The sequence below is a fragment of the Cherax quadricarinatus genome, chromosome 20 (genome assembly GCF_038502225.1).
Source record: "Cherax quadricarinatus isolate ZL_2023a chromosome 20, ASM3850222v1, whole genome shotgun sequence".
Taxonomy (NCBI): domain Eukaryota; kingdom Metazoa; phylum Arthropoda; class Malacostraca; order Decapoda; family Parastacidae; genus Cherax; species Cherax quadricarinatus.
The window spans coordinates 42,948,042-42,968,162 of NC_091311.1; the positions used below are offsets into that span (position 1 = coordinate 42,948,042).

The window sequence follows — 20,121 nt, forward strand, 5'->3', positions numbered from 1 at the left end:
TTCCCTCACCCCTTTAAAATGTGGGAATTTTTGAGGGTGGAGAATTGGTTCCAAATCAGGGAAATATCTGAAAACACGTATGCGGAGACAAAAAGGGGGAAGGGGGAGGGGGGAAAAAAAGTGGAGGAGAGGAGGGGGCAAATGAGATCAGTTTCCCCTCAGATCCCCCTTTATTAAAGCTTGGCCCCAAAATGCAACCCCAAAAGCCGGGACTGACAAAAGGGAAAATCGCGCCCTTTTAACAAAAACATTTAAGGAAGACACAATGCAACAGAGAAACTTTTTCGAATTTGCCCATTTGGGCCTTAGTTTCAAAAAAGGGGGGGAGCAGAGGGGTTTAACAATTTTAATCAACCCCTCACCCCTTTAAAAACCCCGGGGGTTTTGGGTCAGCCCTGGGCCGGGGGATTCGTTCCCTGTCCCGGGAACCTAAATCAAACATATTTGGGGATTAAATTGTCGGGGGAAAGGGAGGGGAGTGGTGGTAGTAGTAGTAGTGGGGAGAACTGGAACATTCCCCCTTTTAACCAAACCCCTTTTCCCTTGAAAAATTTTTTCGGTTTTTTCCCGTCCAAAATGCCACGTTTTTGCAGTGTTGACAAAGCATTTAAATTTTTATACAATTCCAAAGGAGGGTTTGGAAAGGCCAAAGCAACAAGGGAAATTTTTTTCAAACGGCCACACGGAGGCTTCTTTTAGTCGAAAAAGAAAATAGGCCCGGGCAGGGGGGTGAAGGCAGGTTTAGTTCCCTCACCCGGGCGAGGTTTGAGGTTTAGCCCCCGGGCCCGGGGAAATTCAGTTTCCCTAGTCAGGGAATATTGAAAATCGCGGTTAGGCGGGCCCAAAAAATTTTCGGGAAGGGAGGGGGCAGGGTTGTAGTGGTAGAGGGGGTTTTGTAGGAGGAAAAATGTCCCTCAGATTCCCCCCTTCTCATTGGAAAAAAATTGTTGGGTTTCTGAAAAGATAAAAATTGGTTTTTGAAAGATGGGAAATCAAAATGGTATATAAATTTGGAAAAGGGTTAGGGAAAAACACATATGAAAGTTGGGGTTTTTTCCAAAGTTTTCCTTTAAGAAGCCCCGTTTTAATACAGAAAATAGGGAGGGGGTAGAGAGATGTAAGCGGTGAACCAAAAACCCTCACCCCAAAGTCCCGCCCCGCTTTATCTTCCGGGGGTAGCCCCGACCTGGAACTGGGAAATCTCCGGGCGAAGGGGGTCAAAATCAAATTTCGACTTTTGGGGGGATAATGATTTTCATTTTAAAAACTACTGCTCCTGCCCCTTTTTTGGAAACCATTTTGGGGGGCGAAAGCCCGAATAAAAAAAGGCTTCTGCCGTTATGTTCTTACCCAACAACCCCCGGTATTTATATACCAAGATTTCATCTTTTGGTAAACTGCAAAGTTTATCTTGGGACAGCACCTGAAAACCGTGAAAAATTGGATTGGGGAAAAACATGCCCTCTCAGTTCTCCTCTACTACCTCTACTACTCCCTGCCCCCCCCTTCCCCTAAACCCCTGACAAAACCCCGCTATAAAGGTTGAAATTGGCCCGGGGCTGAAACCTCAAATTCACACAAGGGGGATGGACTTTTTTAAACGTCTTCCATCACCGCCCCGCCCCTTTCCCGTTTTGATTTAAGAAAACGGACAACCTTGAAAAGTTTCGGGGGGGATATGTGTTCTTCCTCCAAATGGCGGCAATTGTTCTCTTTTTTATGTTAAAAATTTGTTTGCCCCAAACGGGGGGATCTTGGGGCGAAAAACTTCCGGAAGTTTTTAAATGAGAAGGGTTTGGGTCTGAGAGGACATGAAATTTGTGCCCCCTCACTAAATCTACCCCACACTACCCCACCCCCCGCCAAAGGCCCCCACCTCGCTTTTTTCCCTTGAAATTCCCCCGGAAATAACCCCCGGGCCCAGGGCGAAACCCCAAATTTTACGAAAAGGGGGATGGGCTGTTCATTTCCATTTTACTGCCCCCTGCCTTCCTTTGGGGACCCACAAAAGCCTCTGTGGGCGTTGAACAAAAATGCTTTGCGCCTTTTTACCCAACAACCTGCCATTGTATTAAACCATTTTTAAATCCCGTCCTTGGCCCGGCTCTTGGCCAGCAGGGGAAAACCAAATGAGGGAAGGGGTCTGGAGGTTCCCGGTCTCCCCTACTCTAAATACCCCCACCCCGCACCTCCCTTTACGGGGTTTTTAAAAATCCGCCTATCGCTTGATCTTCGGGAAGGGGTTTCCCCCCTTGGGGAAATGAACTTCCCAGGCGAAGGGCTGAAAAACCCCTTCACCCCCAGGGGTGATGGAAATGGTTAAACGCTTTACATCTACCGCTTTTCCCCCCTACTTTTGATTGATAAAAAACCCACCTAGGGAAATTTTGGAAAAAGATTTTTAACTGTTGCATATGTGTTTTAAAAACCCCGTTTTATTTATATAAATTTGGGTTTATCTTTTCAAATGCAACACTTGGTCTTTGGTTTGCCCCTTTAAAAAGCTTTTGGGGGAAGGGTTTGGGTCTGAGAGGGGCATGACCCCCAAAACTCTCCACTACTACTCCACTAAAATTTCCCTGCACCCCCCCACGATTTAAGTCTCCCCACTTCCGATCTTTTGGGGTTCGACCGGGGAAATGAACTTTTCCCCGGGAAAAACTGACAACCCCAAATTTTCCCAATTTTTTGGGGGATTTGGAAAATACCCCCTTCACCTCTCACTGCTCCCCGCCTACTTTGTATTAAAAACTTCAAGTAATAAAAGTTGGGCAAAATTTTTAATTTGCCCTATGTCTTCTAACAATTGTTTATTGTAAAATAACCCTTCCCCCAAAACTGCCCTTTTTCTTTGCAAGGAGGTTTAAATTTTTATTTATACTTCCAAACTTTCCCCTAATTTTTTAAACTGTCTTTAAATTTTCCTAATGCAAAGTCTTAACACTATCCCCACTTGTTTTTTAATTTTTTATTTTATTGGGAAAACTGAAGTTTAGTGAGAGCAAGTGAATGTAATCAAATTCAAATGTTGACTTTATTAAACTGGGTGAGGTGTAATCTCATGAAGAGCCAAGTTGCTCAGGGGTAAGCATTAAGTTAAATGTATTTATTATGTCCTAGTTTCATACTTTAGAGATGAAAGCTAACAGAATTTTAATTAAAAATTCTTACTGTTATATATTTTTACATTGCAGGCAGAAAAGGAGATGGCTCTGAAGCTAATTACGGAAATAAGATCACAGTCTGTTATGGCTCTGGATACTCTCGAATGTAAGATTTGTCATCCGCCCCGTCTGTTCACTGCTCCGTCCACACTTCTGTCCCATTACCGCAGTCATGCAGGTAGCTATTCTGGTCTTTAGTTTCACTGATAAATATGATAAGAGATCAGAGGGCTCATTTGACTGTTATTGAGGCATAGCCAGGTTATGTCAAGGAGCGAGTTCTCATAAAAGAATGTAAATTAATTATACACTTTTAAAATTAAAATATAAATAAAAAGTTTTACAATAAGTATACATGTGTATGCATCTTGCTCTGTAATTGGGAGTGGACATGTCAGCAGATGGATCGATGAAAGATGAGGTGAATCATGGAATTGATGAGGGGAAAAGGGTGAGCGGTGCACTTAGGAGTCTGTGGAGACAAAACTTTGTCCTTGGAAGCAAAGAGGGGAATGTATGAGAGCATGGTTTTACCAACGCTCTTATGTGGTTGTGAAGCATGGGTGATGAATGTTGCAGTGAGGAGAAGGCTGGAGGCAGTGGAGATGTCATGTCTGAGGGCAATGTGTAAGTGTGAATATGATGCAGAGAATTCGTAGTTTGGAAGTTAGGAAGAGGTGCGGGATTACCAAAACTGTTTTCCAGAGGGCTGAGGCAGGATTGTTGAGGTGGTTTGAACATGTAAAGAGAATGGAACGAAACAGAATGATTTCGAGAGGGGCTTGGACTTCCAGCAAGCATGCATGAGCGTATTTGATAGGAGTAAATAGAGCCAAATGGTTTTTAATATTTGACGTTTTTAATATTTGGAGGGATATGTTGTGTATCTCTATACGTATATACTTCTAAACTGTTGTATTCTGAGCACCTCTGCAAAAACAGTGATTGTGTGAGTGAGGTGAAAGTGTTGAATGATGATGAAAGTATTTTCTTTTTGGGTCACCCTGCCTTGGTGGGAGACGGCCGACTTGTTGAAAAAAAATATATACAGTGGACCCCCGCATAGCGACCTTAATCCGTGCAAGAGGGCTGGCTGTTATGCGAAATGTTCGCTATGTGAATGAATTTTCCCCATAAGAAATAATGGAAATAAAATTAATCCGTGCAAGACACCCAAAAGTATGAAAAAAAAATTTTTTTACCACAAAAAAATGTTAATTTTAGTACACACAAACTGAAAAAGGCATGCACAATTACATGACACTTACTTTTATTGAAGATCTGGTGATGATTGATGGGATGGGAGGAGGGGAGAGAGAGTGTTAGTGTTTAGAAGGGGAATCCCCTTCCATTAAGACTTGAGGAGGCAAGTCCTTTTGTGGGGTTACTTCCCTTCTTCTTTTAATGCCACTAGGACCAGCTTCAGAGTCACTGGACTTCTTTCGCACAACATATCTGTCCATAGTGGCCTGTACCTCTCGTTCCTTTATGATTTGTCTAAAGTGGTTCACAACATTGTCATTGTAACAGTCACCAGCACGGCTTGCAATAGCTGTGTGAGGGTGATTTTCATCAAAAAAGGTTTGCACTTCAAGCCATTTTGCACACATTTCCTTAATCTTTGAAGTAGGCAATTCCTTCAATTTCTCTCTCCCCTCCTTTGAACCAGTTTCCGCAGGTCTGGCCTCTTGCTCTTGAAGTTGATCTATCAGCTCATCTGTGGTTAGTTCTTCATTGTCCTCCTCCACCAACTCTTCCACATCATCCCCACTAACCTCCAACCCCAAGGACTTCCCCAATGCCACAATTGATTCCTCAACTGGTATACTCCTCTCAGGGTTAGCCTCAAACCCTTCAAAATCCCTTTTGTCTACACATTCTGGCCACAGTTTCTTCCAAGCAGAGTTCAAGGTTCTCTTAGTCACTCCCTCCCAAGCCTTACCTATAAGGTTTACACAATTGAGGATATTAAAGTGATCCTTCCAAAACTCTTTTAGAGTCAATCGAGTGTCTGTGGTCACTTCAAAGCACTTCTGAAACAGAGCTTTTGTGTACAGTTTCTTGAAGTTGGAAATGACCTGCTGGTCCATGGGCTGCAGGAGAGGAGTGGTATTAGGAGGCAAAAACTTCACCTTAATGAAGCTCATGTCCCCATAAAGTCGCTCTGCCACGTCTGTAGGATGACCAGGGGCATTGTCTAACACCAGGAGGCACTTAAGTTCTAATTTCTTTTCAGTTAGGTAATCTTTCACATTGGGGGCAAATGCATGGTGTAACCAGTTATAGAAAAATTCCCTAGTGACCCATGCCTTACTGTTTGCCCTCCACAGCACACACAAATTATCCTTGAGGACATTCTTTTGCCTGAACGCTCTGGGAGTTTCAGAGTGATACACTAATAAAGGCTTAACTTTGCAATCACCACTAGCATTGGCACACATCAACAAAGTAAGCCTGTCTTTCATAGGCTTATGTCCTGGGAGTGCCTTTTCCTCCTGAGTAATGTAGGTCCTGCTTGGCATTTTCTTCCAGAACAGGCCTGTTTCATCACAATTAAACACTTGTTCAGGTTTCAGTCCTTCAGTTTCTATGTACTCCTTGAATTCCTGCACATATTTTTCAGCCGCTTTGTGGTCCGAACTGGCAGCCTCACCATGCCGTATCACACTATGTATGCCACTACGCTTCTTAAATCTCTCAAACCAACCTTTGCTGGCCTTAAATTCACTCACATCATCACTAGTTGCAGGCCTTTTTTTAATTAAATCCTCATGCAACTTCCTAGCCTTTTCACATATGATCGCTTGAGAGACTCTATCTCCTGCTAGCTGTTTTTCATTTATCCACACCAATAAGAGTCTCTCAACATCTTCCATCACTTGCGATCTTTGTTTCGAAAACACAGTTAAACCTTTGGCAAGAACAGCTTCCTTGATTGCCGTTTTCTTGCCCACAATAGAAGAGATGGTTGATTTGGGTTTCTTGTACAACCTGACCAGGTCGGTGATACGCACTCCACTTTCATACTTATCAATGATCTCTTTCTTCATTTCTATAGGAATTCTAACCCTTATTGCTGTAGGGTTGGAACTAGAAGCTTTCTTGGGGCCCATGGTCACTTATTTTCCAGAAACAGCACCGAAAACACTGCAATAATACGAAATATTCCGATTGTATGCTTGAATGTTACCACGGAGGCTGGCTGGTAAACAATGCCACCGGCGGAACATATGAGGCTGGCTCAGGCCGCACATTGGACGCGTCTCGGACGAAGGCCGCTGAGCGGGTTTTTGGGCGCTATGCGGGGCAAAATTTTAGCGAACAAAGCGTCCGCTATGCGGATTGTCCGCTATGCAAGGCGTCCGTTATGCGGGGGTCCACTGTATATATATATTACTTCAGTAGCCAGTTCTTTCATTGGAGAGCAAAGCTAACCTGGATGTGACCATTGTAGAATGTAAAAAACATTTTATGAGTGAGCAGTCTAAAGGGTTCTTCCTCTACTTATTGGCAAGGTCAGAAATATGTGGTACAGTGTTTACAAGTTAAGTGGAATGCATGCCAGTGACAGTCATGAATTTTCATAGTGTTTATGGTCGTTCTCTCAGTGCTTGAATGTCTTGCTGCTAGTGCTCATTATCTCTCTACGTATTAAATGGAAGAAATTTGCATGATTTTGGTTAACTGTCTGACATCCGAGTAAGTCTGCCCCAAAATAATAGTCATCATTGTTAAAATAATTGTCAGCATTGTTAAAATGCTTTGATGTAAACCATGAAATTTAGTGTGTTCTGTCCTGCCGTTTTTCCCCCTATGTTTTTGGTCCCACCCTCGTGAGCCATTAGCTCTTCTACAGTGCTCCTTATTCTTGTCCTTAGACTTCCTCTTCTACTGCTACTGCTAATTACTACTATTACTAATTACTACTATTACTAATTACTACTATTACTAATTACTACTATTACTAATTACTACTATTACTAATTACTGCTACTACTACTAATTACTGCTACTACTACTAATTACTGCTACTACTACTAATTACTGCTACTACTACTAATTACTGCTACTACTACTAATTACTGCTACTACTACCTGTAATGCTGCTCTGCTGAGTCTGCTACTGTGCTGCTCTACTGCAATTGCTTACTCTACTGTGCTGCTGCTGCTGCTGTGCTGCTACTGCTAATTGCTGCTCTACTAATTGCTGCTACTTGCTGTCTGCTTGCTGCTACATTGCTGCTGCTGCTGCTAATTCTGCTGCTCTGTGCTGCTACTGATGCACTGTGCTACTCACTGGTGCTGCCTGTGCACTGCTACTGTATACTACTGCTAATTTCTGCTGCTGGTCTACTAGTACTGCTGCTACTAGTTCTACTGGTGCTGCTAATTTACTGCTGCTGCTAATTTATATACTGCCTAATTGCTGCACTGGTTACTGCTACTACTAGTGCTGCTACTAATTGCTACTACTGCTAGTGCTGACTGCTAGTGACTGCTGCTAATTTACTGCTACTGACATTACTGCTACTGCAGTTACTGCTGCTATTACTACTGCTACTAATTTACTGCTGACTGCTGGTGCTACTGCTGCTGCTACTGATTCACTGCTGCTACTGTGCTGCTACTGATGCTACTGCTACTATTACTGCTCTACTAATTTACTGCTACTGCTGAGTGTTTACTGCTGATTTACTGCTACTGGTGTACTGCTGCTAATTGTCTACTGCTATTGTGCTGCTACTAATTTGCTACTGCTGTTGCTGCTACTGAGTGTACTGCTGCAGTTTACTGCCTGCTAGTGCTGCTCTGGTGCTGCACTGGTGCTACTGCTCTGGTGGTGCTGGTTGCTGCCTGGTGCTGCTGCTGGGCTACGAGTGCTGCTGCTGTGCTGCTGCTGGTTGCTGCTGCTGGTGCTGCTGCTGGTGCTGCTGCTCTGCTGCTGCTGCTGGTGCTGCTTGCTGCACTGGTGCTGCTGCTGTTACTGCTGCTGCTAATTGCTGCTGCTATTGCTGCTACTAGATTGCTGCTGCTGAGTTGCTGCTGCTGGTTGCTGCTGCTATTGCTGCTGCTGCGTGCTGCTGCCACTTGGTGCTGCACTGCTGTGCTCTGCTCTGGTGCTGCCTGGTGCTGCTGCTGGTGCTACTGCTGCTGCTGTGCTGCTGCTGCTGCTGGTGCTGCTGCTGGTTGCTGCTGCTGCTGCTATGCTGCTGCTGCACTGGTGCTGCTGCCTGGTGCTCTGCTGCTGGTACTGCTGCTGCTGGTGTGCTGCTACTGAGTTGCTGCTACTGGTGCTGCTGCTGGTGCCTGCTGTGTGCTGCTAATTGCTGCTGCTAATTGCTACTGCTGGTGCTGCTAGTCTTAGCTGCTAGTGCTACTGCTGGTGCTGCTGCTGCTTGCTGTGCTGCTGCTGGTGCTGCACTGTTTGCCTGCTGCTGGTGCTGCTGCCTGCTGGTGCTGCTGCTGCTGGTGCTGCTGGTCTGTGCTTTGCTGCATGCTACTGTACTGCTGCTAATTGCTGCTGCTACTGGTGCTGCTGCAATGGTGCTGCTGTCTGCTCTGGTGCTACTGCTGCTGTGCTACTGTACTGCTACACTACTACTAACAATACTACTACTAACTACTACTACTACTAGCTACTACTAACTACTACTACTACTAACTACTACTACTAGCTACTACTAACTACTACTACTACTAACTACTACTACTACTACTAACTACTACTACTAACTACTGCTACTAACTACTACTAACTACTACTACTAACTACTACTACTAACTACTACTACTACTTACTGCCTCTACTGCTACTTCTACTTCATGCTACCATCACTGCCTCTACTGCTACTTCTACTACATACTAACACCACTGCCTCTACCTCACTTCACTCCACTTTCTCTTGTGCCACTACCTCTACTCCCCCATCCTATTACTACCACCATCATCACTACTACTTCCACTACCAACATTACCTCTACCTCTACTATGCCCAATTCCTTCTTTCCTCCTCCTATCTTTGTGCCATCCTTGCTTTCCTCTTGTATATGTACTGGCTCCCTTACCTTCGTGTGTTAGTGTGTAACTGGTTAATCGTCCAAGTTGGACCATAAAATCATAAGTTTCTTTCTCCTATGTGCGGGTTATTAGTGTATTGTTCCAGTCATGGTGTTGTGCATTTTTGTTCTTTTAATGCCATAATGAAGCTTCTAATTACTGATCGTCTTTATCACCTACAGTTTTTTGGTATTCTCGTACCATGATTATGATTAAGTATTATAGGACTTGCTTTGCCTAGCATATCCCAGTAAGCATACTGCAATGCTTCTCTGTTCTTAAGGTTGTCTGGTTGCCAACATCTGCTATTTACATCTTTATTTCATATTCTGTTATAAATTACATGCAATGCAGACAAGTTGAAACTTTTTAGCAATAAAAATGCCTAAGTATAGCATATATTTTATTACATATTCTTATTCTCTTATACAAGTGAGAAGGGTTGGGTTTGAGAGGGACTTGTCTCTCTCCCTGGCTATGCCTCTGCTCCCATTATTATGCATAAGTTTTATTAAGACTACAGTGTCAAAACTTAGCTCATCTTTATCCTCACTACACTTCTCATGGTGTGTGGAGGAACATGCTGAAAAGAATGAAATATTTCAGGAAATTAGGTTTTAAAGATATATAATAACTTCACATTTTGTACTGCTTTTCACGATAACATCATTGGTATTGTTCTGTTCATTACCACTCCTTATGTTGTTCACTTGCCATGTTTGCCCTTCCTAGAATTTTTATTCTTTCATTCTCTATATAAATTAGCCTCGTTTCTTTTAGTTATCCATCCATTTCACAATCATACCACTTTTCAAGTCAAATACAGGTAACAAATTTTTATTTTGAATTGTATAGAAACTGACATAATTATTCTAAAAGTGTTTGCCTGAGAGAGTTTTAACATATTTTATTTACTTTCTTCGTGTAGGTATCCGGCCATATGAATGTCGAATCTGTGAAGCAGTGTTCACACGACAGCACTCGTTAAACTATCACATGTTAATCCACACCAATCAAACACGTTTTACCTGTGTGGATTGTGGCCGCAAATTTCGTCATCCTTCACACTTCAAAGAACACCGTCGCCGTCATACTGGAGAGAGTCCATACGAGTGTTCAGATTGTTTGATGAGGTAGGTTTTGTTGCTCATGAATACAGATAAATATGGTCCAAGTTGGATTAAAACTTTGTCATACGCTTCTCTCTCCTATGTGCGGGTGATTTGTGTAGTGTAAACATGTTATCAGGCATTTATACGCATTTAAAAGTGAAAAAAGGGGGGGGATTCACTTGAACACAATTTTTGTTTTACAATGGTAGCCTGTATAGGTAGTAGGTTGGTAGACAGCAACCACCCAGGGAAGTACTACCGTCCTGCCAGATGACTGTGAAACAAAAACCTGTAACTGTTTTGCATGATGGTAGGATTGCTGGTTTCTTTTTCTGTCTCATAAACACGCTAGATAACAGGGATATCTTGCTACTCCTACTTACACTTTGGTCACACTTCACAGACACGCACATGCATATATATATATACATACATCTAGGTTTTTCTCCTTTTTCTAAATAGCTCTTGTTCTTTTTTATTTCTTCTATTGTCCATGGGGAAGTGGAAAAGAATCTTTCCTCCGTAAGCCATGCGTGTCGTATGAGGCGACTAAAATGCCGGGAGCAATGGGCTAGTAACCCCTTCTCCTGTATACATTTACTAAAAAAGAGAAGAAGAAAAACTTATAAAACTGGGATGCTTAAATGTGCGTGGATGTAGTGCGGATGACAAGAAACAGATGATTGCTGATGTTATGAATGAAAAGAAGTTGGATGTCCTGGCTCTAAGCGAAACAAAGCTGAAGGGGGTAGGAGAGTTTCAGTGGGGGGAAATAAATGGGATTAAATCTGATGTATCTGAGAGAGTTAGAGCAAAGGAAGGGGTAGCAGTAATGTTAAATGATCAGTTATGGAAGGAGAAAAGAGAATATGAATGTGTAAATTCAAGAATTATGTGGATTAAAGTAAAGGTTGGATGCGAGAAGTGGGTCATAATAAGCGTGTATGCACCTGGAGAAGAGAGGAATGCAGAGGAGAGAGAGAGATTTTGGGAGATGTTAAGTGAATGTATAGGAGCCTTTGAACCAAGTGAGAGAGTAGTTGTGGTGGGGGACCTGAATGCTAAAGTAGGAGGAACTTTTAGAGAGGGTGTGGTAGGTAAGTTTGGGGTGCCAGGTGTAAATGATAATGGGAGCCCTTTGATTGAACTTTGTATAGAAAGGGGTTTAGTTATAGGTAATACATATTTTAAGAAAAAGAGGATAAATAAGTATACACGATATGATGTAGGGCGAAATGACAGTAGTTTGTTGGATTATGTATTGGTAGATAAAAGACTGTTGAGTAGACTTCAGGATGTACATGTTTATAGAGGGGCCACAGATATATCAGATCACTTTCTAGTTGTAGCTACACTGAGAGTAAAAGGTAGATGGGATACAAGGAGAATAGAAGCATCAGGGAAGAGAGAGGTGAAGGTTTATAAACTAAAAGAGGAGACAGTTAGGGTAAGATATAAACAGCTATTGGAGGATAGATGGGCTAATGAGAGCATAGGCAATGGGGTCGAAGAGGTATGGGGTAGGTTTAAAAATGTAGTGTTAGAGTGTTCAGCAGAAGTTTGTGGTTACAGGAAAGTGGGTGCAGGAGGGAAGAGGAGCGATTGGTGGAATGATGATGTAAAGAGGGAGAAAAAGTTAACATATGAGAAGTTTTTACAAAGTAGAAGTGATGCAAGGAGGGAAGAGTATATGGAGAAAAAGAGAGAGGTTAAGAGAGTGGTGAAGCAATGTAAAAAGAGAGCAAATGAGAGAGTGGGTGAGATGTTATCAACAAATTTTGTTGAAAATAAGAAAAAGTTTTGGAGTGAGATTAACAAGTTAAGAAAGCCTAGAGAACAAATGGATTTGTCAGTTAAAAATAGGAGAGGAGAGTTATTAAATGGAGAGTTAGAGGTATTGGGAAGATGGAGGGAATATTTTGAGGAATTGTTAAATGTTGATGAAGATAGGGAAGTTGTGATTTCGTGTATAGGGCAAGGAGGAATAACATCTTGTAGGAGTGAGGAAGAGCCAGTTGTGAGTGTGGGGGAAGTTCGTGAGGCAGTAGGTAAAATGAAAGGGGGTAAGGCAGCCGGGATTGATGGGATAAAGATAGAAATGTTAAAAGCAGGTGGGGATATAGTTTTGGAGTGGTTGGTGCAATTATTTAATAAATGTATGGAAGAGGGTAAGGTACCTAGGGATTGGCAGAGAGCATGCATAGTTCCTTTGTATAAAGGCAAAGGGGATAAAAGAGAGTGCAAAAATTATAGGGGGATAAGTCTGTTGAGTGTACCTGGTAAAGTGTATGGTAGAGTTATAATTGAAAGAATTAAGAGTAAGACGGAGAATAGGATAGCAGATGAACAAGGAGGCTTTAGGAAAGGTAGGGGGTGTGTGGACCAGGTGTTTACAGTGAAACATATAAGTGAACAGTATTTAGATAAGGCTAAAGAGGTCTTTGTGGCATTTATGGATTTGGAAAAGGCATATGACAGGGTGGATAGGGGGGCAATGTGGCAGATGTTGCAAGTGTATGGTGTAGGAGGTAGGTTACTGAAAGCAGTGAAGCGTTTTTACGAGGATAGTGAGGCTCAAGTTAGAGTATGTAGGAAAGAGGGAAATTTTTTCCCAGTAAAAGTAGGCCTTAGACAAGGATGTGTGATGTCACCGTGGTTGTTTAATATATTTATAGATGGGGTTGTAAGAGAAGTAAATGCGAGGGTCTTGGCAAGAGGCGTGGAGTTAAAAGATAAAGAATTACACATAAAGTGGGAGTTGTCACAGCTGCTCTTTGCTGATGACACTGTGCTCTTGGGAGATTCTGAAGAGAAGCTGCAGAGATTGGTGGATGAATTTGGTAGGGTGTGCAAAAGAAGAAAATTAAAGGTGAATACAGGAAAGAGTAAGGTTATGAGGATAACAAAAAGATTAGGTGATGAAAGATTGAATATCAGATTGGAGGGAGAGAGTATGGAGGAGGTGAACGTATTCAGATATTTGGGAGTGGACGTGTCAGTGGATGGGTCTATGAAAGATGAGGTGAATCATAGAATTGATGAGGGAAAAAGAGTGAGTGGTGCACTTAGGAGTCTGTGGAGACAAAGAACTTTGTCCTTGGAGGCAAAGAGGGGAATGTATGAGAGTATAGTTTTACCAACCCTCTTATATGGGTGTGAAGCGTGGGTGATGAATGTTGCAGCGAGGAGAAGGCTGGAGGCAGTGGAGATGTCATGTCTGAGGGCAATGTGTGGTGTGAATATAATGCAGAGAATTCGTAGTTTGGAAGTTAGGAGGAGGTGCGGGATTACCAAAACTGTTGTCCAGAGGGCTGAGGAAGGGTTGTTGAGGTGGTTCGGACATGTAGAGAGAATGGAGCGAAACAGAATGACTTCAAGAGTGTATCAGTCTGTAGTGGAAGGAAGGCGGGGTAGGGGTCGGCCTAGGAAGGGTTGGAGGGAGGGGGTAAAGGAGGTTTTGTGTGCGAGGGGCTTGGACTTCCAGCAGGCATGCGTGAGCGTGTTTGATAGGAGTGAATGGAGACAAATGGTTTTTAATACTTGACGTGCTGTTGGAGTGTGAGCAAAGTAACATTTATGAAGGGATTCAGGGAAACCGGCAGGCCGGACTTGAGTCCTGGAGATGGGAAGTACAGTGCCTGCACTCTGAAGGAGGGGTGCTAATGTTGCAGTTTAAAAACTGTAGTGTAAAGCACCCTTCTGGCAAGACAGTGATGGAGTGAATGATGGTGAAAGTTTTTCTTTTTCGGGCCACCCTGCCTTGGTGGGAATCGGCCAGTGTGATAATAAAAAATAATGGTAGCCTGGAACCTAACCAGCCATATAATTGGGGTCCTCCTGTATATGAAAGACAAGGTAAACCATAGAACTGATAAAGGAAAAAGATGGGTAGTGCATTGAGGCATCTGTGGAGACAAAGAATGTTTTCCACGAGGCAGGAGGACCCTGCTTATGCTGCAGGTTAGGTTCCAGGCTACTGCTGTAAAGTAAAATATAGCCTTGTTTACCGATGACTCGGGACTTACGATGGGCTCTCGGACCAGAATTCATACCTAAATAATGTATATTAGTGCTGATTTCCTCTATTCTGTTTATTACAATATACAGTAAACTATTATATAAACATTTAAAAATATACCAGAAATGTTGTAAATGGTGCAAAGTTGACATTAAAGCAATGTCAAAGATGGTTGACACAAATCCACTACTACAGGTCTCCCTCAACATTCGCGAGGGTTAGGGGATCAAGAGCCTCGCAAATGTTGAAAAATATATTGTAGGAAAATATAATACAATACTGCTTCCTTAACTTGTTGAACCATGAACAATCATAAAATACGTGAAAACGTCGTAAATTGTACTAAATACATACACGTTATGGTTTAATAACATGTATGTTATTAAATACCACTGCCTCCACCACTGCCTCAACCACTGGGAGTCCCTACTACCCTCCTTCCGACCCCCGCAACGGGCAGCCAGCCCTCCCACCACTGTGTGGTGAGCGTTTTGTTTGTTCATTATTTGCTATTAAACTACAGTGTAAATAAAGTAAACCCATTCATGACTGCATTTTGGAATGGCTATTCGGACAGGTATTGGACGGTGACATCATATGTTCACTCTTGAACACGGCAAAGAATCAATCATTTCTGCTACTGCTATTAATAACAATAGTAATAATAATAATAATAAATACGGTAGAATTGAAGAAGGAAATTGTACAAAAATACGAGGGTTGAAGCAATAGTGGAGGGAGTGGTTGACACATCGTCAGTGTGGCTTTGTTTATGCTGGAGTGAGCATTAGTCTCCGTGCTCTTCCAAACATTTCACAATAATTCATTGTGTTTGGGGCTTGTAGATTGAGTACGACTGGAGTGGTAGAGGCAGTGGTATTTAACCCTTAAACTGTTCAAACATAGATCTATGTTTTTTCAACATTTGAAAATATGTAAAAAAATAATCTTTTTTTTTTTTTTTTTTTACATTTAAAAACTTTTAAAAAAAAATTTTTTCTTTTTTTTTTTTTTTTTTTTTGTTTGAAAATATGTAAAAAAAAACGTAGATCTACTTTTGGAGCACTACGCATGTGAACATAGATCTGTTTGGACAATTTAAGGGTTAATAACATGCATGTTATTAATAATAATAATCTTTTCTTTCAACACACCGGCCGTATCCGACCGAGGCGGGGTGGCTCAAAAGGAGAAACGAAAGTTTCTCCTTGTACATTTAGTAATATATACAGGAGAAGGGGTTACTAGCCCCTTGCTCCCGGCATTTTAATCGCCTCTTACAACACGCGTGGCTTACGGAGGAAGAATTCTGTTCCACTTCCCCATGGAGATAAGAGGAAATAAACAAGAACTAGAAAGAAAATAGCAGAAAACCCAGAGGGGTGTGTGTATATATATATGCTTGTACATGTATGTGTAGTGTGACATAAGTGTAAGTAGAAGTAGCAAGATGTGTCTGAAATCTTGCATGTTTGAGACAGAAAAAGGGAAACCAGCAATCCTACCATCATGTAAAACAATTACAGGCTTTTGCTTTACACTCACTTGGCAGGACAGTAGTACCTCCCTGGGCAGTTGCTGTCTACCAGCCTACTACCTATAATAATAATAAATGTTATTAATAACAACATGTACCAGTATTATTAATAACGTATATGTTATTAAATACCACTGCCTCAACTGCTGCCTCTACCATTGCCTCAACCGCTGCCTCTACCATTGCCTCAACCGCTGCTTCACCCACTGCCTCACCCGCTGCCTCAACCACTGCCTCTACTACTGCCTCTACCACTGCCTCTACCACTGCCTCTACCACTGCCTCTACCATTGCCTCAACCGCTGCCTCAACCATTGCCTCAACCGCTGCCTCAACCATTGCCTCAACCACTGCCTCAACTGCTGCCTCGCCCACTGCCTCACCCACTGCCTCACCCACTGCCTCTACCACTCCAGTCGCACTCAATCTACAAGCACCAAACACACTGAATTATTGTGAAATGTTTGGAACAGCACGGAGACTAATGCTCACTCCAGCATAAACAAAACCACACTGACGATGTGTCAACCACTCCCTCCACTATTGCTTCAACCCTCGTATTTTTGTACAATTTCCTTCTTCAATTCTATTGTATTTATTATTATTATTATTATTATTATTATTATTATTATTATTATTATTATTACTATTGTTATTACTATTGTTATTACTATTGTTATTATTAGCAGTAGCAGAAATGTTTGATTCTTTGCTGTGTTCAAGAGTAAACATATGATGTCACCATCCAATACTTGTCCGAATAGCCATTCCAATATGCAGTCATGAATGGGTTTGCTATTTATACTGTAGTTTAATAGCAAATAATGAACAAACAAAACAATCACCACACAGTGGTGGGAGGGCTGGCTGCCAGTTGCGGGGGTCGAAGGGAGGGTAATAGGGACTCCCAGGTGGCGGGAAACTTAAATATGATTTGGCGGCTGGGAATTTAGCGGTTGGGAATTCGCGAATGTGTGAAGCCCCTAAAAGTTGAAAACGCGAATGTTGAAGGAGACCTGTATTATACTATGCTCCTCACTTGGTGACAAATTTGTTTACTGACATGGTCTTAGGAATGGAACTCCGTTGTTAAGTGAGGAGAGGCTGTATAGGCTTTTTCAGTTTCTAACGCATATAAAAGCCTGGTAACATATTTACACTATCATATATTTACAGTGGTACCCCGAGTTTTGAACTTATTTCATTCCAGAATGCTGTTCAAGTGCTAATACCAAACGAGTTCGTTCCCATAAGGACTAATGTAAATTAGATTAGTCCGTTTCAGACTCCCAAAAATACACTTACAAACGCACTTACACAAATACACTTACATAATTGTTCGAGTTGGGAGCAGTTCAAAACTCGAGGTACCACTATTTAAGTGAGCAATAGAACCAGGCTTAAAAAATGCATGAACACTACACACATTACTTACCTTAAAATATTTTTCTCCTAGTGAGTGGTGAATATATTTATAGTAGGAAATCTGAGTAGATGAAGAAAAGGTATGTGAAATGCCATAGAGGGAAATGCTGTAAAGTGAAGCCCTCCTGTTTAGTGGTACTAACACTTGCATGGTTGTGAAACATGGGGTGTGAATGTTGCAGCAAGGAGGTTGGAGGCAGTGAAGATGTTGTGTCAGAGGGCAATGTGTGGTGTAAATATTATGCAGAGAATTCCTAGTTTGGAGATTAGGAGGAGGTACAGAGTTACTAAAATTATCCAGAGGACTGAGAAGGGATTGTCGAGGTATTTTGGATATTTAGAGTGGAAGGCATAAAATAGGACGACTTGTAGAGTTTATAAATCTATAGTGGAGGGAAGGCAAGGTAGGGGTCACCCTAGGAAAGGTTGGAGGGAGGGGGTAAAGGAGGTTGTATGTGCAAGGGGTTTGGACATCCAATGTGTTAGTGAATGGAGGCAAATGGTTTTAGGGACTTGACTCTCTGCTGGAGTGTGAGCCAGGTAACATTTGTGAAGGGATTCAGGGAAACCAGTTAGCCTGACTTGAGTCTGGGAGGTGAGAAGTACTGTCTGCACTTTGAAGGAAGGGTGGGGATATTTGCAGTTTGGAGGGGCATCTAAACTAGCATGTGCATGCCTCTGGCAAGACGGATAGAATGAATGATAGTGAAAGTATTTCTTCTTTTATTGGTCACCCTGCCTCAGCAGGAGACATTAACAAAAAAAAAGCTTATATTGGTAGTATTAAAACACATCAAACTCACAAGATTGTAGAGCATCAAAAATTGAATACATTGCAGTATATCTATAAAGAGAGCTGATTATTTTTTTTTAAACCGGCCATGCCCCATGAAGGTATGAAGGTAGAGACCCAAAAAATAAGAAACACTTTCAACATCGTTTACTCTCACTGTCATGCCAGAGGTGAACTGATACTACAGTTCAGATGCCCTCCAGCTGCAAGTATCCTCGCCCCACCTTCAGAATGCAGGCACTGTATTTCCCTCCTCCAGGACTCGAGTCTGGCTAGTAAGTTTATTCAGGTACACACAAATACAGTTAGATTATCATACATACAAGCATATGTGTAGAGAACCTAGGATAACCCAAAAAAGTCAGACAGAGTGACTTATTTCCATTGGGGAAACTCTTCTGTGTAAGCTTAACCCTTTGACTGTCGCAGCCGTATATATACGTCTTACGAGGTACCGTGTTTGACGTACATCCCTTTCAGGGTCCAAGGCCCAAATCTGGAGTCACGCACCAGTGTCCAAGAATTTTCAAAAAAAAAATTTGTTATTTTTTCTTATGAAATCGTAGAGAATCTTTTTGTGAAGGTAATAAAACAAAAAGTACGAAATTTGGTGGAAAATTGACGAAATTATGCTCTCGCGAATTTTGATGTGTCAGCGATATTTACGAATCGGCGATTTTGCTGACTTTGACTCCCATTTTAGGCCAATTACATTATTCCAATCAACCAAATTCTTAGCTATTTCACTAGTATTACTTCTATTCTATCGATTGAGCACAAGAAATCGCCAAGTCAACTGTTTCAACTACAAAATAAAGTGATCGGAAATTGTTAATTTGGCCAATTTAACACAAAGTTCAAAATATTCCAATTTCAAAATAGGGTCCAGAATAAACAATGTAGGCATTCCTGGCACTAAACTAACATTTCCTCTGTTCATTAGTTATGTTTTGAGGCTTTACAATTAAGTCCATTTTGATTTTTTATTCACATAATGAATTTTTATTCACACCAAAAAATAGAAGATTTACTGTTATGCAATACTGTAATAATTGTATAAATATCATCACCATATTTGTGAATGTATATTAGACCCACCAGCTGACGTGTATTAGACGTGTGAGGTCGTTTGTTTACTCTTGAATATCGGCAAAAATTTAACATTTCCGCTACTTTGAGCTCAGTTTCAAGCCATTTCCAGTGCTAAAACCAATCAAAATCATTTCTATTTCTGTAATATGTCTTCCATTCTATCAAATGAGACCAAGAAATCGCAAATACACCTATAAAAAACATACGAAAAAACACTGCAAAGTTGCTGTTTTAATCGAAAAATCATGATTTCAGTTTTTTTCTCTCATTATACACAGCGTGCTGCAGGATCTGTTTTATGTGGTGCACACATACCACATAGATGTATTCTCTCATATCTAGGCCCAAATGTACCACTCACAGTTTATCAGAGTGAGCTGAGCTCATGGCGTTGATCTACGGTTTGGACACTCACCATAAAGCCGTAGATCTACGGGACGGACCCTGAAAGGGATATATACTCATAAATTCTAGCGGCTTCAAATCAAGCAGGAGAAAGTTGGTAGGCCTACATGTGAGAGAATGGGTCTGTGTGGTCAGTGTGCACCATATAAAAAAAATCCTGGAGCACGCAGTGCATAATGAGAAAAAAAAACTCCGACCGTTTTTTTTAATTAAAATGCCGACTTTGTGGTCTATTTTCGTATAGTATTTATGGTTGTATTCTCGTTTTGTTGGTCTCATTTGATAGAATGGAAGACATATTATAGAAATAGAGATGATTTTGATTGATTTTACTATAAAAAGAACCTAGAAATGGAGCTCAAAGTAGGGGAAATGTTTGATTTTTGCCAATGTTCAAAAGTAAGCAAATGATGCCATTTTCCAGTAAATGTCCAACTAGCCATTCTAATATGCAGTCATGAATGGGTTGATGTTATTTATACAATTATTACAGTATTGCAGTAGTCTGCATAATAGT

The 20,121-nt window shown here is 41.6% G+C and overlaps 1 protein-coding gene and 1 long non-coding RNA gene across 3 annotated transcripts in view; both read left to right on the forward strand.

Annotated features, from left to right (window-relative positions):
* Positions 1–20,121, forward strand: part of LOC138852996 (uncharacterized) — a 150,182-nt gene that overhangs the window by 88,560 nt on the left and 41,501 nt on the right. The window lies entirely within an intron of this gene.
* LOC128700895 (uncharacterized) overlaps positions 1–20,121 on the forward strand; it is a 91,252-nt gene that overhangs the window by 67,003 nt on the left and 4,128 nt on the right. For both annotated transcript variants that reach the window (XM_070087011.1, XM_070087012.1), the window contains 2 exons: positions 3,195–3,342; positions 10,151–10,355. In XM_070087011.1, the coding sequence (XP_069943112.1) occupies positions 3,195–3,342; positions 10,151–10,355 (353 nt within the window). The remainder of the gene's footprint in view (positions 1–3,194; positions 3,343–10,150; positions 10,356–20,121) is intronic.